The following is a 26,425-nucleotide window of genomic DNA, read 5'->3' as shown; positions in this document are numbered from 1 at the left end:
TAATATTTTTTTAATTAACATATTTTATTAAATAAAAATAAATATAAAAAATATTTAATTTTAAAAATAATTAATTAACTTATTAGATTGCCATCAAGAATGGAGGTAAAGGAGGAGGGAATGGTTGCCCCTGCACTTCAATCATCTCTTGAAAAAATAAAAAATAAAATTTTTCTCATAAAAAATATAAAATGGATTTTGGCCTCACTACTTTACATTTTATTTTTAAGTTGGCCCCTTTTAATTAGCTCCTGGGTCTGTTTTTACATATAATTTAATTAAATATTTTATAAAATTAAATAGAGGAAATATTAAATAAATATTAGTTTCATTTCCCCTTCTTTGCATGGGCAACATTAAACTAATTCACAGCAAAACCTTCCTAAGCAGCCAGCAGCAGCACGCTAACCACGGAAGTAGTAAATAACACGTAAGCCAAGGGCATAGTGGTAAAACCACCTTCCCTACTAGCTCTCATTGCTTCTTCCTTCCTTTTATTTATGCTTGAAGTCATTGAAAAGCTCCCATTTCTCTTCTATTCAGTTCAGGAAGCCTTCAGTTTTGTACTTTTGTTCTTTTTCGTCATTCTTCGTCAACCGAAAGAAATTCTCAGCCTCTTGCTCGTAGTTTTTCTGAGCTTTGTTTATCAAAGAATAAAAAAGGTATAATCTTTTATCGGTGCTGGAGAAAGCGAGATGTGCGGAGGTGCTATTATCTCCGACTTCATTCAGACGCCGGAGGCCAGGTCTCGCCGGCTTACAGCCGATATCCTCTGGCCGGATTTGAAGAAACCCAGTTCGGGGAAGCGATTCTCGAAGCCCACTAGGTCTGGATTCGGGGATTCGGATGGTGATTTCGAAGCTGATTTTAGAGAATTCAAGGACGACTCTGATATCGATGAGTTGGATGTGGATGATGATTTGCTGTTCGATTTCAAGACCTTAGGTTTCTCCGCTGTCAAACCCCTCAAGCCTTCCGGATCCCTCTCTCGTGGTATATATATATATATATATATATATATATGTACATATATATTTTTGGGGGGTTTAAATCACGGGTCATTTGGTTGTTATATCCAGCTTTTGATTTAACTTAAATAGTTGTGTTAATGTTCACTTACAGCATAGATTATTATTTTTTAAAACAATTGCAGCCTTTGAATCTTTTTATCAGGTATTATCGGGAAAATTACTAGTTTTGATTTTTCACATGGAATTCGGTTTTCAAAATATTTTTTGGCTGGTTTATGTTCCTCTAAGCTCTTTTTACTTCATATTTTTAGATTTGTGACCTTGCGATAAGCTTAGCTTTATTACTTCGATTAATGTTCATTAATACGTTTTTCCTTTACTGGTTAATGAAACATAGTCCTCCTTTATGCCTTGCGCATCCGCTCCATGAATCACTTGCAAGTGATTACAGCATAAATATGATCACGTGGATCCTCTTTGGAACGGTTTTATTTGCTTGGATAATACTTCAGAACACGGATTGCGGAGTTCTGAAATGTTCATAAAATCTTCTTGAAACTGATCTCATGCTGCTTGATTTCGTTTTTGCTCCTCTGTGCACATATGTAAAAGCAGGAGTGTGGTTAGCCTGTTAGCCTAATGGGAGTTGCTTTTGACGACCACACTATATATCCCTATCAGATTACAAAATCTATATTAGAGAGGTAGATGCGATTCCTTTTTGCCGTGAAAATCTGTGTTATTTGTTTCAAACTTTGACATTTGCGGATCAAGATATAATTTTTTATTGGCTGTTCAGTAATTGAGCTTTAATGGTGTTTTAGATGCGATATTGCATTGAATATTGCTGGTTCTTTTGCTTCTGTCTTGTTACTTAAATAACTAATACTTTCCAAAGAATCAGTTGTCAAGACCCAAAAAATCTCGGATTACAAGCTGTGCTTGATTCTAGATACCCCTTCATCTTACTGCAACTTCCTTACAGATCAGTCTTTTTTGTCATTTCATGTGTTATTTACTGCAATCATCCCTTATTCTGTAACCTGTATGTGCATGTGTGTTTATTTAGATGCTTGAGCTGTTTTTTCTTGATATTACTCTTTTTACTTGTACTGCAAATCTATTATCCTTGCTTTGCCCATATTATAGTTTTTTCTTTTCTTGTTACATTGAAGGATCCGGTCCCATAAAATCTGTGAAATTCAAGGGAAAAGCTAACAAGTCTGAGAAAAGAAAGAGGAAGAATCTGTATAGGGGAATCCGTCAGCGCCCATGGGGAAAATGGGCAGCTGAGATCCGTGACCCAAGGAAAGGTGTCCGTGTCTGGCTTGGAACCTTCAACACTGCTGAAGAAGCAGCTAGAGCCTATGATGCTGAAGCACGTAGGATTCGCGGTAAGAAAGCCAAGGTGAACTTTCCTGATGAGGCTTTAGGCTCTCCCCCAAAACAATATGATGTAAAACACTCTGTTCAGCCCATTATGAACCAGAAATTCAATGTTGGGAACAACGCAAAGGACTACATCTGTCCCATGGGTCTGATGGACCAGAAACCACTGGTTAATCAGTATGCTAACATGGGAGGCTTACCCAGCTGTGGAGATGGGCTCACGTCTTTCACACCATTGGATGATGTTAATGTTCCTGTTTGTTTCAGTTCAGATCAAGCAAGTAATTCGTATGATTATTCTGGTATCGGGTGGGGTGAACAGGGCCTAAAGACACCTGACATCTCGTCAATGCTTTCTGCTTCTATAGAAGATGAATTTCAAGCTGTTAGTGATGCCAACCAGAATAATAACATTCTTGACTGCCAGGGTGTGCTGTCTCTGGAAAATGATTCTGCAAAGACACTGTCTGAGGAACTTGCAGATATTGAATCCCAGTTGCGGTTCTTTCAGACGCCTTACCCTGAAGGGACTTGGGATGATGCTTCATTAGAAACCTTGCTTGGTGAAAACACAGCTCAGGATGGTGAAAACGCAATGGACTTTTGGAGCTTTGATGCTGGGGGAATTTTCTGAGCAACTTTCTCATTATCTTCTCATTCTTGAGAATATAGTTACAAGTACGTATTTTCTTATTCCCCTTTTGGTCCTATAATTGTATTCACTCACGGACTAACTAATTTGGGTTTCTCCTTGAAAAACCGAAACGGATAATTGAGTCCTTGATTTCTTGATTTTGGGGATAACTGGTCCATTGTGAGTCAATCAAAAGATTGGATTGAATCGAACTAAAATAAGTCAAGGTCTGTACGATAGATTATTTTTCTTTCCAGAGAAAACCCAAGTGATATTTTCAGGGACCAAAATGTAATATTCTTCATAACGAAGTATCATTGGTTTCTGAAATAAAATACAATGTTTTGTCCAATTGATTGATTTCAGGAATGGTGTTCATCTTTGTTGGAGATTGAGTCAAGACAAAGCGGACCCTCTGAAGCATGCCTGGATGGTTATTCTCTGAACGCTGGTAAGAAAGTAAGCGCGGGACTATGGATATGTAGGTGTACATGTCAAACACCTTAACTCTTAGAGATTTTGAGTTTGCCATTCATTCATGAGGATGATTCTGTCAAGTGTGTGATGCAGTAAAATGTTAACTTGGTTGTTTTCGATTATGGCCAATCAAGTGGATGCATCAATTAACCCATTTTTGAATAATTTATCTGGTTTTGTTCAGAGTAGTGCTTGCAGGTCTCTTATAGTTAGTAATTACCTCCACCAATTTGAGTCCCGGAGGTCTTGTTTCTTCGCCACTCCTTTGTTTTTATTTTTTTGAATGGAAAGCTAGCTCATATTAATACTAAACTGTGCGAAAACGTAGTCCAGGGGGAATTAGTGCTCGAACCCTCTTGAAAAGTACGGGCCTTTGGTGTTCTTGAAGAGGGGTCAGGCTCCTGCTGTGGTGGTTTCTTCTGCAGAATTGGCCTGCGTTAAGAAAACTATGACCTTACCAACGCAGATCGACCTCAAGGTATTTGTCCTATGATCTTGCTCTATGGATGCACTGACGTTGGCTTTTGGGAGCTATGGCAGTGAAAATTGAAGACAGGAGGAAAATCTGCGTCAACGAACTTCTTAGCCTAAGAAGGGTTCAATAACCCCCTGTTTGAATTGAACGAAAAGTTGAGAAGAAAGAAAATGAGAGAAAAAAAAATGGAAAGAAACTTGTATTTGGATGGACAATAGATAATAGGAATGAAGAAAAATGAACCAATATCCCAATGATTACAACACTCTTATATCAAAATATTTATGTTTAATGTAATGATCTTTATAAAAATATGTTAAAATTAAAAATTATATAAAAATTAACATCATTAAAATAGTTTAAAATCAAATTTGTTGGTAGAAATTATTTTCATGTTACTATATTTTAAAATCAAATAATTTAATAAAATATGTTATTTTTAATTTAAAGGATTAAAAGTGGATAAATTTTAAAAATTAAATACAATTACATAAAAAGTAAATTACAGTTCAGCTACTGCCTTGCTGGTGAGAGCACTTTGCTTTCACCTATAATCATGAGTTTGACTTGGCAGCGAGCATATCCAACTAGAACATAAAAAATAAATTATAAATGCATAATATCATAAAAATATGAAAGACACATAGTTATAAAAATATGCAATTTGTAAAAAAGATGAAAATATGCATAGCCTTGAGATAGAGCTACGTGAGGGCTGAGGGTATGATGCAAAGCATGGAGGGTCGGAGATGATCAAGCAAAAGCTAGCTCGTGTCAAATAATATGCAAATACAAAGAAGCAAGAGGGAAGGAGGTAGACATGAAATGAATATTTTCCTCCCAAAATCTCTTTATATCTGGAGAGAATATGGTGGGTTTTACATTTTATTTTTTCCCTAACATTTTCCTAGCTCTCACTTTTTTTTTCCTCATCCAAACAAGAGAAAAAGTTGCTTTCTCCCTTATTTTCTTTTCTCCCACATTTCATCTCATCCAAACATAGTGTAAGAGAAGAATCATCTGGCGATTTTGTGAATAAGATGTAATATGTACACGAGTGGTGCAGATTCTATGAATCTGAGCGAGTTACTGATTGCTACATTCAATGATATGTGTTAGAATGGTACAAGGATTGGAGAGCTAGCGAGGAAGGTGATGATTAACCTTATGGCCTTCAGCGTGGGAGATTATTTCCCTTCCTTTCCTTTGGTTAGGTTGATGTTCTCACTAGTCTCATTTTGGAGTTGAAGGCCATATTCTATGCATAGGCAATTCAAAGAGAGCAGAAGAGTTTATTCTTGAGATTCGAGAATAATGAAATATTTGGTTCAGGAAGAAGAGGGTATCCTAGGATGATGTTCGGTGTTGCTGCTGTTAAATCCATGCTCCTTTGACTGGAAGCTATTGGAATATTTATATGGATTTACATTTGATTAATAGGCCCAAATAGATTGATCTTTATAATCTCATATGGATCGAGGTAGGTGAACCACACAAGTGAGCCCAATGAGCAAAGGCCCAACCCACAATCCAGTAGTCGTCAATTATTTTCTATTTTTTAATTGATTGAGTCAGAGATAATGAAATATAATTATTTAATAAAGCGGTTACTGTTCTGATTCTTATAAGTCGATTAGTCGATAACTGCAAACACATGATACATTTTCTTTTGCTCCATTATCTCTGCACTTTTTGAAGACTCTAGGACCAGTGGGTTGTGGGTATATCTACACTCAAGGTAATCGAGCTTTTTCAAGTGATCAATGAATTCTTCAGGTATGCACATGTTTCTTTATTCTATCTTATTAGATCATATAAGAATTGAGATATTAAATGTAACACGTGGCATCAAAGCCTGATTATGAATATTAATTTATATATCTCAATTCAATATGCTTATGGAGATCATGATAAATTGGATAGAAATTCCTTGATTTGTTTATCATATTCATGTATGTTTAGTTCTCATTTTCCATTCTTATTGAATATGATAATGAAAATTAAATTCATCAGAGATCTGATTATTCTTTATAAATAATCTTGATGCCTGTTGTTGCTATAATCTTGATCTCTCGTATTATTTTTTTTATTTTGTTGGTGCCGTCTACGTTGCCGTTGCTTACTTGTTGGAGATCTTCCCTCTTAACTTTGAGAGGTTTTGTTGTCGCTTGAGAGAGAGAGAGTTCAGGATTTTTTTTTGACATGGCCGCTGGTATGCAAAAGAGCTTTTGTCGTTGCCGCTGCGCCTTGGCTATTAACGTTGTCTTGCCTTCACCGTCGACGGAGATTCTTTAGCTGGCATCGTTTCCATTGTTCTGGTTCAGCGGAGACCACAGAGATGCAATAATGGTTAGTTTCACGCTGCCGGAGCAATTGCCGGCATAGTGGCAGGTCGTTGCATAGTTGTCGGTGTTGTGGTCGTCGACTGGTTCAATGTGCCATCATTGTGCTACCCTCCCATGGCTTCTGTAGCTCACGGCAATTGGAAGATGCAATAATAAGGTTACAAATTGGATCCTAGGGATTCGGTTTCATAGTTTTGGGCCTAAATTTCATTTGGGCTCAGATTTGTAAAAAAAAAAATATTCGTTCTAGGCCCAAAACATATTAGGGCAGATCAGTGTAAAAAAAAATCCATAAATTATGTTTTGGCCCTAATTTAAATTACCTCCTTGGCCCATTATTTCTTTTATTCACGATGTGACCCAAAAAAATTTTAAAAATTATATTTGAGTCCCCTAACTTTCAGAATTATGTTTTGGACCCAAATCTCTTTCAAAATTATTAATTTACCCCTGGACACATTTTAAAATTCCTCTTAAGTCTCAAATTTGTTCTCTAATTCTCAAAAGGTCCTAAGGACTTTTGAAATTATTTTGTTTTGTCCTAAGGTCATAAAATTTATAACTTTGTGAATTATTAGTGATGCTTAAGATCTTGCAGTATCGGTAATGGACATACCCCATAGGTGTGACATTATTAATGTAATTTTGATGGTTGGTTTTTGAGGATAGGCTAATAGCACTTTTTTTTTAAATGTGTTAGATATTTGTTGTACCCTATAGGTATGAAAATGTTTAATGCATTATTTTATATAGACTTTTGTATGAGCTAAATTTTTATGGTATGTGAGCCTTCTTGGTGCATGATTATAGTTGCATAATTGATAATTGCTTGTTGGGAAATTCTGTTTTATAATTATGTTGTGTACGCATAATTAATATTTCCCATTTTCTGTTTTACGATTTCAGTTTCTGCTTTTGCGTAACTATCCTTTGTGAAAGCTCTCAATGAGATTAACTATGATGATTAGAAATAGTCCCTAAATATGTATCTGACTATTTCTTAGAAAGATTTAGCTCTGAGAGAACCTAAGCCTGCGGATCTCTCTTTAGAGTCTAATGCTTCTGAAATGGCCTTCTATAAATAATAGAGTGAGTCCAACCGAATTTGTCTAGCGATCATCAAGTACACAATTGAAAAGGGAATTACGAATATCATTCCTGAAAAGGATACTGTAGTAGAATACTTGACAGCTGTTGGTAACAAATACAAGAAGCTTGACAAGATTCAAAAGAACTACTATTTGTCACTTCTTGATAATACTTGATATGATGGAGTTTCTGGTGTTAGGGAGCACATTCTAAAACTTGTTCATTACTATAACAAGCTTAAATCATATGGAACTTGGGTGAAAGTACCTTAGTTTATCGTGTTCTTCAATTATTGCCATCAGAATACGCATTTTTGAGGACTTCATACAACTTACAAGAAGCTGAATGATCTATTGACCAGATGATATCAATAGTCACTCAAGAAGAGGAAGTTATAAAAAAGAATTTTTCTCACTCAGTAAACTATGTTTCTCATAGCTCTAGTAGCAAATCTGGAGGGTCGTATAAGAAAAAGGGGAAGAAGCATAAGGCCCTAAAGCCTAATAATTCAACTTTTAAGAAAGATGGTGATAAGAGTGAGAAGCTGAGGAAGAAACCTTTTAAGGGGTTATGTAATTATTGTAAGAAATCGGGTCACATTAAAGCTAATTGCTTCAAATTGAAGAATAAACAAGAAAGTAAAGGTATAATTCTTTAAATTGCCCCTATAGCTCTAGTTTGTTTTGAATCTAATACCATTAAAACTTCCTTTGACTTATGGTGGCTGGATTCTTGTGCCACTGTATGTGTTTTGAATTCCTTATAGGGGCTAAAAAACTAAAAGATTCCAAGTAAGGCACAGAGGTCAGTCTTTGGCATAACAGGGAGTAAGGCATTAGTTGAATGCATTGGAAGTATTTTTTTGTATTTAAATTATAGTCATGTTTTAAATTTGAACAACGTTGTTTATGTACCTTTTGCGAAGATGAATTTAATTTCAACTTCTGTATTGGATATTTGTGGCTATTCATTGTTCCAAGGAAATAGAAAAATTAATATTTGTTTTGATTCCATTAATGTTGGTTGTGTTTCCTTGACATATAGTTTATATCGATTGAATAATTGGTCACTTGAATGTTCTAATCTTCATATCAATATTGCTATTGGGCATAAACGTCAAAGACCTATAGTCTAGCCATTTTGAAGATGCCTTAGACGGTGGGAGCTCGGTGCTTAGGCATATCACTTTACATGACGAAAGCTGTATTTTGCCTATGCCTATCGTGACAACCCTTTATATTGATAGAAATAATGTCGTGGACTAGGATGAAGCTAAAGTTGAACTACCTTTAAAAGGTGATGAGGATTTGGTTATTGAACCAAAATGGTTCCAAAGGGTTCACAGGTCTGCTATTCTAGATGATTACATGGTGTATTTACAAGAATTTGATTTAGATGCTATTGATAGTTTAGACTCGATATCTTACCAAGAGGCTATTTCTAGCTCACATTCTTCTGAATGGTTAGAGGCTATGAGTGAAGAAATTACCTCTATGTACCGCAATCACATATGAGAGCTTTTAGAGCTACCAAAGGGTTTTAAGTCAGTAGGTTGCAAGTGAGTCTTTAAAACAAAACAAGGAGCTATAGGTGAAATTGATAGATACAAAGCTAGACTTGTAGCTAAGGGCTACAACCAGAAAGAAGGTATTGATTACATAGAGACCTTTCCTCCAGTATCCACAAAAGATGCTTTTAAAGTGGTAATGGCTTTAGTTGCATAATTTGATCTTGATCTTCACTAGATGAATGTCAAGAATGCATCTTGAATGGCGATTTATATAAAGAAGTCTACATGACACAGCCTAATGGTTTTGTTGAATCTAGTAAAGAACATCTAGTGTGCAGATTGAAGAGATCCATCTAAGGGCTAAAACAGGCCTCTAAGCAGTGGTATTTAAAGTTGATAAAGTTATCACCTCGCTTGATTTTATTGAGAATGTCTCATATCAGTGTATCTATCAGAAGTTTGATAGGAACAATTTTGCCATTCTTTTTCTTATGTTGATGATATCTTGTTAGCTAGCAATTCAATAAATTTTTTCAATGAGATAAAACACCTATAGTCTAGCCATTTTGACATAAAGGACATGGGTGAAGCCTCTTTCGTTCTTGGGATACAGATTCATAATGACAGATCTCGTGGTACTCTTAGTTTATCACAGACCACCTATATTGAATGGGTACTTAAGAAATTCAGAATGGATTTGTTCTCCCTCACCTGCCTGTTTAGAAAGGTGAACTATTGTTAGAGTTACAGTATCTTGAGGATGATAAGAAGAGGGCTGAAATGAGAAAGATACCATATGCTTTCGCTGTTGGTAGCCTTATGTATGTTCAAGTATGTACTTGGCTAGATATAGCCTTTGCTATTGGAGTGCTAGGTCGATACTTAAATGATCTAGGTCTAAATCATTGAAAGGCTGCTAAGAAAGTTATAAGGTATCTTCAAGATGCAAAGAATTATATGTTGACCTGTAGAAGGTTAATTTCTTTTAAGGTTGTTGGGTATTTTGATTATGACTTTAAGGAATCAGAAGATCTTAAAATTGTTAGCTTTTCAGATTCAGATTTTGCCTCTTGTCTGGATGATCATAAATCTACGATCGGCTATATTTTCATGTTGTCTGGAGGAGCTGTTTCTTGAAAAAGTATGAAATAGACACTTATAGCAGTTTTATTTATGAAAGCCGAGTATATTGCTTGTTTTTAAGACTACACGTCACGCTATATGGCTAAGAAAGTTGATATCTGGCATGTGCCTGGTTGAGTCAATATCATGTCCTTTAACCATTTACTGTGATAACAAATCTGCAGTATACTATGCTAATACCACATAAATTCCAATTGTATAAAGCATTTTGACATCAAACTTATGTTTGTGAAAGAGAAAATTGCTGAGTCTCAGACCTGTGTGGTACACATTCCTGGCACGCAAATGCTTACAGATTTGCTGACCAAGGGCTTACTGTAAAATTTTTTCAAAATCATGTAACTTGAATGGGTATTACGAATTCCTTTGATGCCCTAGTTTAGTAGGAGTTTGGGACTTTTTTTTATGTTGCAATTTCTCTTTAAGCGTTATTTTCTTTTGTGAGTCATGTTCAATTTAGTTAGATGCATTTATATCATTCATATCCCTATAAGATTCGATGATTCTGTTGTGGTATGCTTTACATGTCACTTGTTTTCCTATAAGAATCAGTGATTTATGCTGTTATTTTACTGAGTTGTGTTGAAATAAAATTTCATATTTTATTCAGATTATGAGACATTATATCACTTGTTTCTCCGTAGGATCCAGTGATTTGTAAAGTTTCATTTTTCTAAATTTTGTTTGTGGCTTGTTTATACAACTTACTTAATTAATGCAATCCAAGTGGGAGATTGTTGGAATATTTATATGGATTTATATTAATTAACAGGCCTAAACAGATTGATTTTTATGATCTTATATGGATCATGATATGTAGACACACAGGTGAGCCCAATAGGCAGAGGCCCAACTCATAACCTAGTAGCCATCAGTTATTTTCTATCTCTTAACTGACTGAGTCAGAGATAATGGAATATAATTATTTAATTATTTAATAAAGCAGTTATTGATCTGATCCTTATAAGTCGATCAGTCGATAACCACAAACACACGATACATTTTCTTCTGCTCCATTATCTCTATATTCTCTGAAAACTTTGGGGACCAGTGGGTTGTGCGTCTGTCTATACTTGATGTAATCGAGTTTTCTCAAGCGATTAATGAATTCTTTAAGTACGCACATGTTTCTTTATTCTATCTTATTAGATCATATAAGAATTGAGATATTAAATGTAATAGAAGCTTCTTGCTATAAATAGTGTCTTTGTTCGACATATAGATATGGGGGAGATATTGTGGCTAACTCTCAGTAAAAGATGCCAATTTTTCTCAAACCAATGCCCTACTCTCAACTTTAGAACTAGCCAGGTATATCTTAGTTAAAGCGTGATGGATGCTCTATTGATTAGTGGTGTTTTTTTTTTACTTTTTATTTTCCATTGTGTGAATAAGTAAATTGACTCTTAAACTATAAGTTTAAAAGTGCTTGAGAACCTAACTCATCTTTTATGCATTGTTCCCTTTTAACTTTTGAAAATTGTACAATCTAACTCCTGTCGTTAATAAAAGTTCATTTTTAATCAACAAATGGTCAAAATTAACTTTTGTTGATGATAAGGTTTAAATGCATCATTTTCAAAAACTAAAGAGAAACATTGGACAAAAGATGAGTTTAGGATTTCAAACACTTTTCAACTTGTAGTTTAAGGATTGATTTCTCATTTACATGCTTTTCCACTTGCATTGTCGATAAAAATATGACACTTAGAACAGAGCTCTACATGGGTTTATAGAATTACATAATTCGTATAAAGACACACATAGCATGAATATATAGCCTATATCTTATTTTTATATTATAATCAATGTTTTCAAAATCAAATCGAATATTAAACTAGAAAGGCTAGCGATTTATGGTTTGTATGGTCCAACTAGGTAGAACTAATGGTCGAACTAGTCATGTAATAATTAAATTAAAAAAATTATATATATATATATATAATAATTTAAATATAAGAAATAAATATGGAATTGTTACTAAACTTAAAAATAAAATTAAATATTTTAATTTTATCATGATTTAATAAACCACATGATGCAACATAACATCAAACAATTAAAAAAATTGGTCATTTTTTATAAATTTTGATAAAAAAAGAAAAAGAGTATTTGTTTGAATAGTCTAATTTTTAAAAACATGGCCCAGTTCCTAATTCGATTACTAGTCCAAAGCGGCCTAATCCGACCCACCTTCCAAATGGTTTTTTTGGCTTGATTGACCTGTTAGCCTAATCGATCGATGATCCAACCATCTAGTTTTATTTTTTTTTAATCATTGATTATGATGATTGGAGTGAAATATAGGGAAAATATACCATTAAAGAAAATTTATATCAATCAAGGATTTTTTTATTGTTAAAACTAGAACGGATACTTATTGATTCAAGCTAGTCTTTTATTAACAAATATCTATTCAAGTTTTAACAAGAACTTATTCTAAATTAACAACAGTCCATTCAGGTTTTTTTTTTTAAATTTTGATAACAACTAATCTTTAAGTAACATAAATTTTCTTTAACAATCCTTCATTGCTATGTTCCCTAAAATATATCTTTTTTTCAAAATAGAAAGGAGAAGTCAAAACAACAAAAGATCCCTTAAGAAAACAATAATATATACTTGATATAAATTAGAAAAAATTTGAAAATAAAAACCAATCAACAAGCAAAATTTTTTTTATTTGAATCAACAAGTAGAAATGCTTCTATATTAAGTATATTATTTTTTTAGAGCACATTGTGACAAAGTTAGAAATTTTTATGAGGTTAAAATATTGTAGAAGCTTTCAAAATGATCCAAAGGAGACTAAAGAGTAGAGTTGGTAACTCAGGCGGGTCGAGTTTATTTAGATATGATTTAAAGTATCCTACCTTCTTAAACAAGCTCATATAACCAAGTTTGGCCTTAACTTTTTTCGAGCAGGTTTGGGCTTGTCCGTTGGGCTTGGCTAAAATTGTTTACTCTGCATACACATAGAGCCAAAAATTTTAAGGATCGGGCTTATTCAGATCATGCTTAAAGTATCCTACTCTCTTAAAAAAGCTCATAGAGTCAAGCCCAACCTTAACTTTTTTCGTGCCGGTTCAGGTTTGGTCTGAATTACTAACTCTACTAGAGAGATCCAAAAAAATCAAAAAGGCATCAAGATTTTTAGAATACACTGGTATGATCCCAAAAGACTCAAATATCTCTAGAAAAGTATGGAGAGTGCTTGAAGTATCTAAATTATTCTAGGTATATCTTTCTCTTATACATTCTAGAAATTTGGAGATTTGTCAAGTCTCTGTGCCTACATTTGGAGATTTCAACTGACTTAGCTAAGATTAAGAGGTTAGTCAAGCTAAGGTTGAAAAATTTCAAGAAAAAGGAAGTTCCAAGGCCATGGCAATGTGGTATTAAAGCATAGTTTAAGGGAGCCACAATTTGGATTCATATTTGTAGGCAAGGATGCTTGGAATAACAGAGGAAATTCTTGCTCTTGTAGAAGAGAGAAGAATGGAATCCAAATCTCCACACGAAAGTGGCAAGAAGGCAATAGGAACTAGTAAGGTATGCTTTAAGGACCTTGCTATACTATCAATCAAAATTGCCTTAAAAAAAACCACAGAAGAGATGGTTGGTAGAGTAGAGAATATTGAGGGTGACATGAGTATGTTAGAAGGCCACATTCTCAAAGAACTTGAAGGGTTAAAGATTAGTATGGATACTTTACAAAACTCTAAGAATCAACATGAGGATGCCATGAGATCCTTATAGTTAAAGGTGATAGATTCCATGTTCACCATGCAATAACAACTCGACACTTAAGATTTCCTTGGAGAGAAAAGAAAGGAATCCACTATTAGATTAAAATAGGGGAGCAAGGGAAGTGAAATTGGATCTTCCCAAATTTAAGAAATTTAAGGGCGTACAAGACTTCATAAAGGTTGAGAACTTCTTATGACATATGGAACGATATGCTAACACCTTGGGGATGAATGATGACCAAACTAAGGTATGTATCATTGTTTACTTCCTTATGGATAACGCCATGTTTGACTTTATACTAGACTTTACGTCTTTAACTCTTCAGACTCCCAATCTGAGTAGCGAAGAGGCCCTCTTCTATTGTATTGATAGTATTTAGAACTAGGCTAAGCATGAATTATAACATTGTGATGTGAAGACTATCGATGAGGCAATTGTGATAACTGAAAGTCTTATAGAATATCATAAGGAAAAAGGTAAGTCATTTAAACCCAAGTCTTCTAAACCTAATCTTGGTAAAGGTAGGGGAAACAAGGGCAAGGGGACATATAAATGGAGTGACATCAAGTTTCAACAGAAGAAACTACCTGAAGGGCAGAAGAAGACCTTCAATGATCAAATGAAATGTTTTACGTGTAAAAGCCCATATTGAATGAAAGAATATCTAAAGGGTACGTTGGTAGCTATTATGGAGAAAGCTAAAGAAGACAAGCCTAATACATATATGGGGTCTTTAAGACTCCTCAGTGCTTTGAAGGCCAAGCCCTTGCCAAAGAATCCTAAAGGTGAGGGTTTGATGTATGTGGATAGAAAGTTAAATGGATCACATAATCACTATTATGTGTGACACTAGAGCTATATATAATTTATCACTCTTAAAGAGGCTAAGAGGATAGGTCTAGTAATGCATAGCGTAAGTATTTACTTGCCTGAAGAGCTTTAATCCTAGTACAACCTTGAAGTTATCTATGAGAACTATGGAGAAGTCTATCTTACTCCTCCAACTGCCTAAGCATAGCTCAACCCCTTACACTATGCCGCATAGTTGATAAGGAGGTGAGTTGATTGCCTTTTAAATCCCTCTCTCCTGTACTACCTTGAGATGTATTTAGTTCAAACTAGTCGAGCAAATTGAATCATCTTATCCTAAAGTATTGAGTTTAAGTCAAGATATACCTATAAGTCTATCATGGATGATAATGGTCCCACATAACAGTTGATTATCAAGTTTAATTGAAAATAAGTCAACTATATTCAAATCACAGCAATTATGACCATAGTTAGAATTATAATCGTCTATCTCTTTTTTCTTTTTTCTTCTTCCTCTCTTTTCCACCATGAGTGATTTACCTCTAGCCAACCATCATTGACTACTATCTTAACATCCTCCCATATATGCTTGGTAGTTAACCATGCTCCATATCTCGGCTCATATAAATTAACAATAGACATTAGCCTTACTAATCCATATATTCTTGCATGAAATCCAATTCATCCGCAATAATAATAGAAGTTTTGTAGCTTTTCATATTTGATAGTTACCCAGCCCAAACTTCCATCAAGCTATGGAATCTAGAATCCAGACATGAGTGCCTTCCTTAAATCTAACAATACTCAAACATGCAAAAAGCATCTTAATATTCTATCATTACATAAAGGATTCTCTGCTATCATCACCTCACCAACATGTCCACCAATCTGAATAGCATTTTCAATGTTCATCACTTCTAAGAGCATATTGTGCAATTGGATCCAAATTAGATTTCAACTACAATCAAATTCATCAAATGCTTTATACTTCTTCCATTCCTGTAGATTCAAGAGTTGGCCATCTATTGACTAAGGTCTAACTTCGAGAATCCTATTATATTCATCCTCCTCTATAAACTTAAATAGAAAAGCATTTCTAGTAATTTTGTTCACGGTGAGACTTGATTATAAGTTCCAAGTCTTTCAAATAATTGTCTCCAACACATTTCCACCAATTTCTTTATCAGTAATTAGTTTTCCAATAAATACTTTCTTTATCTCTTCTTCTTTCTAGACTAAAGGTTCATTGATAATCGCTTCCTGCTCTGCAATAGATTTCTCTGTCATCGCCATCCGATCCTTCAACACCAAGCTCAGACATCCCCTAACCACCTCTTTATCTCTCTTAAAACAACTAAGCTCTCATAACATTAAGTGTAGGGAGAACTTAGACTCTTATGCATAGGGTGTAATGAGAACTTTACCATATAATTTCTTTTAATGTGCTCAAAATACGTTGTATACGTAATTGCATTTGTGTTTAACTTTATCCATTGGATATTCATGCACAGTTATAGTCACTGTGTTAATCAATAAATTAATGAATTATGCTTGTTTTACACCGAAATATAAGTTTCAGGCAAACCTTTCCCCTTCATAATAATTAAAAAAATGAATCTATATTTGATAAGACTTGGGAGTACTAAAGAGTGTGAACAGAAAAAATTAATTATTTGGTCTATATAGTTTGACTTAATTATAACTCATTCCCTAAATTTTAACTTGTTATAATTTAGTTTTTAAAGTTTTGACTCAATTATAAATCAGTCTCTGAATTTTGATTTGATACAACTCAGTCCCTAAAATTTTAACCATTTAAAATATTATTCCTTATATTTTTAAAAATAAAATTAGAAAGATTAAATCTATAAATCTTTAATAAATTAAAATTTTTAGTAATTTTAAATTAGTCCCTAAATGTCAACACAATTTTAATTTTTAGAATTTTATTTTCAAGATATAAGGACCAACATTTTAAATGATTAAAACTATAAGAACTGAGTTATAGTATATTAAAATTTAGAAATTGAGTTACAATTGAGTCAAAATTATAAAAACTGACTTACAATGAGTTACAGTTTAGTTATAACTGAATCAAAATTATATGAATAAAATTATTAATTTTTTAGTGTGAAAATCTACAAAAAGGCTACATCTTTCATTTTCAAATATGAGATAAGCTACCATGCATTTTTTATTTTTATTTATAAGTAAAATTATAAATTTTAAACAACATTTCATATTTTTCTTAAATTATCTCTCATAAAATTAATATTTATTTTTATCCAATAAATTTATTTTATTAATTATAGAAATACTTTAGTTTAAATTTTTAAATTTTTGACAAAATTATTATATTCAAATATTTGTTAAATTATATAAATTTATTATTTTTTCTTACATTTAGAAATGGATGAAATACAATTGATTGTAAGAGGGGAATTACAGAAGGGGCAAGTGGGGAGAGGACTCTTTCCTTTTTTTCCCCCTTCTTTTTTTTTCACTCTATCCATCTTTATCATTTATATCATTTTAATAAATAATTTTTAATTATAAAATTAATGAAAAGTAAAAATCGGAAAAGTAGAGGGAAAAAAAGAAAAAAAAACCTCTTCCTACGACAAGGGAGGGTAGTAAAATAGAGTAAGATAGTAAGCTACTAGACAAGGATCAAGTAATAATAGAAACACTCTTTCTATCCTTACACGTAAGATGTTTTTAATCGAATTTCGCATGTTAATAAATATTTATTATTTAATTAAACTTAAATAAAAATATAATAATTTTTTAATTTTATTTCTAATAATATCATGATTAATATCATAAAAATGATAAGAAAAATTATAAAATTAATTATCTATTTTATTTTTTAAAAAAATAAAATTATTTAAGTACTTAAAAGTATTATCGTGACTTCTTATATTTAAAGATAATAAATTTTTTAAAAATATTTTATATATGACCATTGAGGAATATTAAAAAATGAAATGACATTGCACACACATATCGATGATTCAAGAAATACTGAAGAATGGGATTGAGGGGTCGGTGAGCGGTGAGCGTCACGTGGACGAGGGCTCAAGTTGCACGTAAAAGGGCACATAATGTTGCATGACATGACATGACATAACATGACATCATCGATTCCTGAGATTCCCTTGCCCCTTGGTAGCCTCCAAGGCTGACATGGTTTCATTTCAAACCTCTTTCCAGTTATTACCGCTCATGCATTGCCTTCTCTTACTATGCTTTGATCCACGAGCATCATTTTTCCTTGGATTAAAGGATAAAAGTATTTTAATTTTTTTTTTGTAAATGATGCTTGACTTTTTAAAATTTTTTTAGAATAATATTATTCTAAAATTTTTTGAAAAATATAATATTGCCTTATCCTTAATTTAAAGTAATGTTGACCGTTAAATTTTTTGCTTTGACTAATAAATTTAGACATGTCTTCCACTGCTTTTATGAAATGACGATGGTTTGATGAAGATTAAATGAGATGAAAATTCAATTGAGGAAAAACTGTTCAGAGAGAGAGAAGGACACGTATAAATTTATTGGTCAAAACAAAGATTTAACTATTAACGTTAATCTACGTTAACGGTGAGGTGATATTGTTTTTAAAAAAATTAGGGTATCAAGAAAATATTTTGAAATATTTTTTCCTTTAACCCTTGTTTATTTCTCACATTTTTTTAAGCCAATGAAAACCTATGAAATATTTTCAAAAATTTAACGTAAAATCATGGGTGTTAAACACTTTTTTTTTCCTTGTATTGAGTACAATATATTCTTTTTCAGTCTGCAAATCATCAAATGCTTAATAATAATTTTCCTCCATTTTTAAAATAATAATCCTTATAATTTTCCCCCTGCATAATTATTTGACTGTTAAAAACATGCTCCCTATTTTGTCAACCTGCCTCATCATTTTCATTTTTCAAATTATATCTGAAGAGGCAAATGGTGCATTGTGAAGCTACCCCATAATTTTTTAAGTAGGTGCTTAAAGATAGATGATCATTAAATTAATCTATTTCGATTTCCTATTTTAGCATGAATCTCCTTTTTTTTTTAATTCTTAACAAAATTGAGATAAATCGAATCTGAAACAAAATCCAAACAAGCCTCCCCATTACACATAGATGAGTAGTTTCTGATGAGGATCTTACTTGATATAACATGTTGTTGATATTTATAATATTTCATCAAAACAGATAAAACGAAAAAAAAATGGAATCATATAATATGGCACGATATTCATATTTAACAAACAAGTCTGATTTAATTTGTTACTTGCTAGCAACTCTAAAATTTGGATGACTTTTTTTTTAATTAAAGGGCAGATATTAACAACTTGATATTGCATGCGAGATGAAACTCACAAACATTTCATTTATATAAGAGTTTATATACTACTAGATTACAAGACTAATGCTCGAAAAATGTATATGATGATATATATGTACTTTAAAAGCCAGAAAAGAAGAAGAAAAAGGCTAAAAACTTAAGCAGTCCCAGACACATGTGACTTTGGCTGCTTACACGCGCTCTATTTTTGACATTTTGGAATGAGCTAATAATAATAATAATTTGGGATGGCATCCATATGCCTTCGCATCACAAATTAATTTAATATAATTTTTAAATATAATATATTTTGCTATACTGTAAATATGATATTGTTTGCAGCAAAATGTAAATGGGCCGAGCCCAAAAGTGCAAAAGGAGTATGTATTGGGATAAAAAAAAAACGTATGTAATAGGCATTAATCCTAGTAGAAAGCGTTAAGATCACTTAAATATAAGATCACAGGTGCAAGAATGTATGAATGTAAAAAATATTTGTTTTGGAGAGCTACTGTAATTAGCTCAGCAATGTTCGAATATAGCCTTATCAAATAACTATATATATAATAATAATAATAATAACATGTCATGTGATAAAGAAATATTTAAAATAGAATTACACATAAGTTACTCATAATATAATTAAATATCACAAAGTAAACTTATCATAACAAAATGATAAGTAATTTATAATATTTAATTGTGTTGTGGGGACCTCAACGTAATTGTCCCAATGAGTAATTTTTTTAAAGTACAAATTTCAAAAGTTTCTCATGTTGTATTGGTACGTGGCATAGCAACAGCTAGCATGAAGATTTTTTTATTTTTAAGTAACTTTGTTGGACTGTTAATCTCCGGTAATCAAGGCCTTTTTGCAGTTTAATCTCTTGTGAAATTAGTGTACTTAATGATAATATATGAATTAAAATTATTATTTAGATATAGCATGTGATGATTATGATAATATGATTTTGAATGAGAGAGAGCCTTCGTCGTGGACCACAAAAGTCCCCCGGGCTTTTGCAAAAGGCAGTGGCTGAAGGGGAAGCAACCCGGGGGAGAAAAAAGATAAAATAAATAATAAATAACTAAAAATGAAAATAAAAAACGAAGTGACAGAAGCAAGGACAGCACAAACACGAAATAATAATAATAATAATTGACAGACTAGAAAGGCATAAACCCATTATTCAAACAGGTGCCTGCAGTGGTGCTTGTCATGAAAGGTATACATTCGCAAGCTAAATCTTTTAAACAAAACACAATATTAAAAAAATAATAAAATATATAACCGACAAAATCTTTCTCTTTTTATTACTCACATCTATTTTTAAGTAATCCTATTTAAAATAAAATTAAAATTTTAAATATTAATATATCATGTTGTAAAAAAAATAATACTTTTCATTGGATTAATTCTTGTTAGTACCAACAAAATAATAAAGTAATGTGGTGTTTTACTCAATGACAAATTTGGTGATGCAATATCAAAGTAAAAAATATTCTCCGGAGATCCTCTCTGAGTTGAGTCTTGACAAAACAAGCTATTCACATGTTGAGATCATGTTAAGAATAACTTTTATTAAAATATTTGAAATATGAATCAAAGTTTTATAACTAATTTTAATTAGCGTGATGCTTAATACATCCAATCGCACGGACATTATTTAAACCTGAAAATACGCATCATAAAGATTTGATAACATCGTGGTGTGTTGACATTTCAACACAAAAGCACACTCAATAAAGAAGGACAGAGTCCATTTGGTTGTCATTTCATTTTATTTTAGAAAGATTTAGGTGATAGAATTTCAAAGATTTAGCCTGCAGATTAAAGCGCTATAAATAACTAGATTTTGACCGGTGTCTTCTTGTTTATAAGCATTATAAAAAAAATCTATTTGAGATTTTTTTTTAAAATATTTGTAAGGATCTTTTATCTTTTAAAGGGTAAGTATAAAATTAAAAAAAATGAAAATTTTAAAATAACATATTTTTGTGTACTTGTGACATGTTACTTTATGCAAATTTAAATTTATGTAAAATTTATTCTATTTTAAATTTTATTTTACTATTCATTCAACTTAATAATTTAAAAGATAAAAATGTTTAAAAGATAAAAATGAAAAATAATTTATTTTTGTGCACTCAAAATAACATATTTTGTTAATTTATATAAATTAAAATTGAAATAATAATTTATTCCATACTAAAAATTAGTTTGATCATGCATGTTAAAGTTTTGATCATACATGTTAATTGTGATAATATTAGGAGTAAAACTGCAGAGTTATTATGATACTATCTTATACATATAAAAAATACAATTAACTTATGATACGTCTTTTAACTATTATTTTTACTATAAGCCATACATAATCTTTCAATGTGCAATTTATTTTTTTTTAAAAAAACCAATATTTATCCCCTGTAAGTTTATTTTATTTTATAATTTATTAGCATGTATATTTTTAAAATAAAATTAAAAATTACTTTATATAGAATTTTGTTATTTCATGTGCGTTAATATTTGAAATAATAAAAATTATCTATCAAATTATACATATTTTTTTATAATTTATATAAATTAAGTTTGTAATTTCATTGCAATAAAACATTCTATTTTATAATTTATTATTTAAATTTATATTTTATAATAAATTAATTATTGTATACATATACAAAATATAAGCAAATAATAAGTAGAGTTCCTACATTTACCAAAAATATTATGCCTTATATTATTTGTAATTATGAATTCTATATTCACAAATATTTTTTATTTGGGGCCCCACACTTATTTTCTATGGGTCCTACATGATTTTTTTTGTTGGACAACCCACATTAGATTTTAGTTTACAAGAGGTATGTAATATATATATATATATATATATATGAAATCACTGTTCATTCAGCTGTAGATGAACACTAACCATATCCAATTTACACACACACACATTTTCATATTAGTAAGAATTCAAAACTATGTCCCATGAGAAATAAGTCAAATCTTTTTTTTTTTTTTGCCATAAACCAAAAGATAAACATTAACCATCAAAGGAGGAGCCAGTTTGATACAACAGTAAACATAAAAGAAACAAAAGGAAAGGAATAGTTAAAATGATACAAGAAAAAGCAAGGTGCAAGTAAGGGAAATCCTGATGCTAAATCCTAAATAAAACAAGGACCTTATTTAAGAGAAGAATAGAGACTTGGATGCCCATGTTCGACGAGCACTTCTTTCGAGCCACAACTTGATCAACCCAAAGTATAGTTTGGCAAAGATACCTTGAGATCTATGAAAAACAACACATGTTTAATGGTTTATCAAGATTTAAAATAAAATCCATAAAGGTTGAATAATCTCATATAAGACAGAATACTTTACAGCTGACAAGCTCAACCAAAAGGGAAAAAAAGCAACAATATTAGGATTAAAAGAGCTCCATACACATACACCATATCATCTTACATAAGAGACGAGAACAAGTCCTCCATAATCCTACTAAGCTTAGCCACAATAAAAAACATCAAAATATTCATACCAAGGAGGCACCCATGGCATATCATCATTGATTCTACTAGCATTTAAGCCTAAAGGAACAAGCAAAAACAAGATCGCATAGCAAAAAAGTACTCCCCACAAATAAATCTAAAGACATCTCAACCAAGAGGTGGACTTGATCAATCTCAAAGTTTATGATAGAAAACTAGATAAAATCACCAAATTAAAAAAACAGGGTTGGAAAGAATATACCAGAGAGGGAGGTCATAGTCCTTCCAATGTTAGGTCCTTGGCTATTCAAAATTACTTATCTCTATAGTCACAATATAATGCCTCTATAGTTCCCAACCATTTGTTTTGAAAACAATAAGGAGCCAGAATCCTCCATCATCCATATAATTCCTACACAAATTAGCCACAATGCTTTCAATTCATCATTAATCCCCATTAATCTTATTGTGGATTCAAGAATTCCCAACTTCAATTTTTCCCTCTTCATTGATAAATCCACCCATGTCAGATCCTTTACCATCCCTAGATTGTAAAAATCACCAACCCAAAATCTCATCTTGCTAAAACTAGCTTGAATCAATTGCTCTTCTCACTTTTGGCAAATTGCGTTTGTCTTACTGTTGCCAACCACCAAAACCCCCAACCCATCATTGCTGCAAATTGCTTCCATCGACTTCCCTGCTTTAACCCAACTACTCAATGAATCACACCCACCTAGCAAAAAGCCAAGAAGAGAGGTCCAAAGGCCAAACTACAAGGCTGTGCCAAAAAACTCCCAAGCAAAGAGGAGAAAGAGCCTTGCATGAAATAGGGAAGGGTTGAAACTCTAGTAGAGACATAGACCTGTGGGGTGCTAATAAGCACACCAACACTTATATAAGTCACTTCCTTATTAGTTAATCTAATGGCAGACCAATTAGGTGATAAAGTACTCTCTCTATTTAAAAATGTAAGACATTTTTTGATGAGTTGAATGTTAAAAATTACAAGGTAATTTTAATTTTTTGATATATAATCATTGCCTTTTTTTTTTCTTTCAAAAGTGTCCCTATTGATAGTGACTTTATATTTGTTATAAGATATTTAATAAGGATAAATATGAAGAGATAATGTTAGTTTGAAAGTAGATAACTATTTTATTGGGAGTGAGATTCGGTTAAAAATGTTTTACATGTTTTAATGAAGGGAGTAATAAGTTTTAGAATTAGACCAAATAAGTCAAGATCATAATCTTCTTATTACTATATCAAGAGGCATTTTGTTTAAATTAGTTGATGAAATTGAATCATCTTATCCTAAAGTATTGAGTTCAAGTTGAGATATATTTATAACTCTATCATGGATAACAATGATCCCACATAACAAATATTAAAATTAATCTAGATGGGTGGTGGTTAATTTTTCATGATACTGGGTGATGAAATGCAAAAAGAAAAAAATCTTATTAGTATCACTGTTATTGCTGCTATTACTGATTATTATTATTATTATTATTAATTTAAAAAAGCAAATGAAAAGTTGAATGTAATGCAAATAATTAATAAGAACAAATATGTTTCAAACTTTCTGCTGTTGTGGTTGGATTTTCCAAGGTGAACAACGCACCCCATCTCCAGCCTCAATTAAATAGTTTTGAATATCTAAAAAGCCCTCGAGACTGCAACTCTTTTCGACACCTTTTGGCTGCGTTATAAAATCAAGTCAAAGTTATTATAATTAAAAACTTTGTTAATTAACAGCTGATATCAATGTTTTAATATTCGTTATATACATATTTATGAGTACTGTTAGTAGTTTTTCACCAAGTTGTAATATCAAACATTAAAATAATATTATGTTTGAAAAATAGTATGTTCGAACAACGTTTCATATTTAATCTAAACATATTTAAAAGATTTTTCACATTCAAGTGATGTAATATAAAAAATCTTAACATCTAAATTAAGGTTTGATACACCCGTCAATCATTACAACTATGGGCTCCTCTAATTTAATTACCGTTTTCATGGCAAATTAGTCCCTTTTGACATTTGCTTCAGTAACAGGATTAATAGGGTCATTAATATCCAACTTAATCCATTTTAGATTGGTTTGATCCAATTGAATTGCCAGATAAAATTTCGCCTACCAGCTAGCCTATCAACGTTTGAATTGATGAATTTAAATAATATAAAATTTTTTAAATACAAGAGAGATTCGAAAGAAAGTTGAGATGAAATGAGAGCGACAAGTTTGTTTCTATTCTTCAATTGAATTGATGAGAGGCAAGAACAAAAGATGAGATGAGAGTTAAGAGTAAAAGACGGATTGATAGTGAAAAGTAGAGAAAATGAGAAGGTTATATAGTTGAAATTTTAAATAACGATATATAATGAGAATTGAAATTTTAAAAAAATTATAATAAAGCATGAATTTTAATCAAATTAAAATTCATAAATTTTTATATGTATAAATAAAAGATTTAATTCAAATTTAAATAGATTAAACATTAATTATTTTTGCCCAGAAAATACATGCTTTCAATCACTTCGAATACGGAAGAAAGTTTGTACTCAGGAATTTATTGCTTTCCTTCTTTTTTGACTTTTCTGATTTGTGTGTGTAATTTTTTTTTATCAGCAATAAAATGGACTTTTTTTTTGGGGGGGAAAAATCACTTCTAATACAGAAGAAAGTTGTCGGCCAGAAAAAAAGGAAACAAAAATGAATCATGGGAGTTAGGAAAATAAGAACGACGATGCTTTTGGTTCCGTGGAGGCAAAAAAAGGTTAAAAACTTCAACAATTTCCTTCTTCCTCTATTTCTTAGTACAATCTAATTTGGTTTTCTCGTCCAACCATTTTTCGGGTGAGTTGCATTTTTCATTATTATTATTAATTACAAAGTTATATCCAAAATCCAAATCTTTTTTGGGTTAAATTTTGTGGTAAAATTATATATTATTTTGAAAAGATGAGAATAATGCGGTGAAGTAGATAAATTCGATTAGGTGGCTATCACATGCTGAAGAATGAAGAATTATTATTTTTAAACTAATTTATTTCAAAAAAAAAAAGGAGGGAAGATGATGGATGGGAACAAAGAAGAGTTACAGTCCAACGAAATGGCGACACGTTTTACTCAACCCCATTCGTAAGCGAAAATGACGTGACGTGATAGGCTTCGCTTCAATTCAACAAATTCAGATGCAAGTGCCTTTCTCCACATGATTTGTTTAATTCCTTTTCACAAAACAAAGAAAACAAAAAAAAAAAAATCACAAATCCTCGCAATCAAGACCTAATCAATTTAATAATCTTCGTAACTTTACCTGTTTGGTTGGAGGGAAGGTTTTAATAAATTTGATTTAAAAATGAACAAATGAGATTCTAAAATTTTTAAGAAAAATATAAGATAAAAAGGCGAATAAAATTAATTAATTTTTTTAACTCTACATATTCTTTTTTTTAATAAATCAAACTCGTCAAAATATACTGTTTTCTCTGTTTTGCTTAACCAAAGCACCAAACACATGCCTGTAGAAATAAACGTTTCCAACTTAATATTCTTTTCTTTTTTTGTTCTGTTCAGAATTTACATTATTTTTTAAAAGGGCCTTAATTTCAATTGGTCAAAAACACTAAGAAAGTTGAGAGCTAAGTGTAAGTTTTATACTTTTTCATATTATTACACTATCCAATAAAATATTGCATGAGAATCATATTTACAATTAGCACCAAGTAATTGGTTTCTCTTTTTTAAACAAAATTGATTTACTTATTTTGTTAATAAAAAGTATAATATTAATCAACCTCAAATTGACATAATGGTAAATAATTGAGAAGAATCTTTTCTTGGCGGTGTAGGTCAGACTCCTTCATTCATTCCTTCCAAAGAGGTCCTGTGCCTCCTCTTATCTTACCAATATTATAAATAAAATAGAATATGTAATTTTACAATTAATAAGGATTAATATGTCTGTC

General features: G+C 31.6%; 1 protein-coding gene across 2 annotated transcripts; it reads left to right on the top strand.

The window, feature by feature from the left end:
• The first annotated feature begins 521 nt into the window (after positions 1–521).
• Positions 522–3,654, top strand: LOC129288514 (ethylene-responsive transcription factor RAP2-12-like). Of its 2 annotated transcripts, XM_054925130.1 has the most exons (4): positions 522–993; positions 2,147–2,379; positions 2,788–3,038; positions 3,361–3,654. In XM_054925130.1, exons 1-3 carry the CDS (start codon positions 696–698, stop codon positions 2,992–2,994), a joined length of 738 nt encoding a protein of 245 aa, XP_054781105.1. In that variant the 5' UTR covers positions 522–695; the 3' UTR covers positions 2,995–3,038; positions 3,361–3,654. The 2 variants fall into 2 exon arrangements, with proteins under 2 accessions (XP_054781105.1, XP_054781104.1); XM_054925129.1 differs by having other exon boundaries at positions 523–993; positions 2,147–3,038.
• Positions 3,655–26,425: the final 22,771 nt, after the last annotated feature.

Source organism: Prosopis cineraria, unplaced genomic scaffold (assembly GCF_029017545.1).
Source record: "Prosopis cineraria cultivar Desert tree isolate PC_DT_omini unplaced genomic scaffold, ASM2901754v1 PC12, whole genome shotgun sequence".
NCBI classification, from domain to species: Eukaryota; Viridiplantae; Streptophyta; class Magnoliopsida; order Fabales; family Fabaceae; genus Prosopis; species Prosopis cineraria.
Note: the sequence above shows the minus strand (reverse complement) of the source record. Positions and strands in the feature narration are given on the sequence as shown.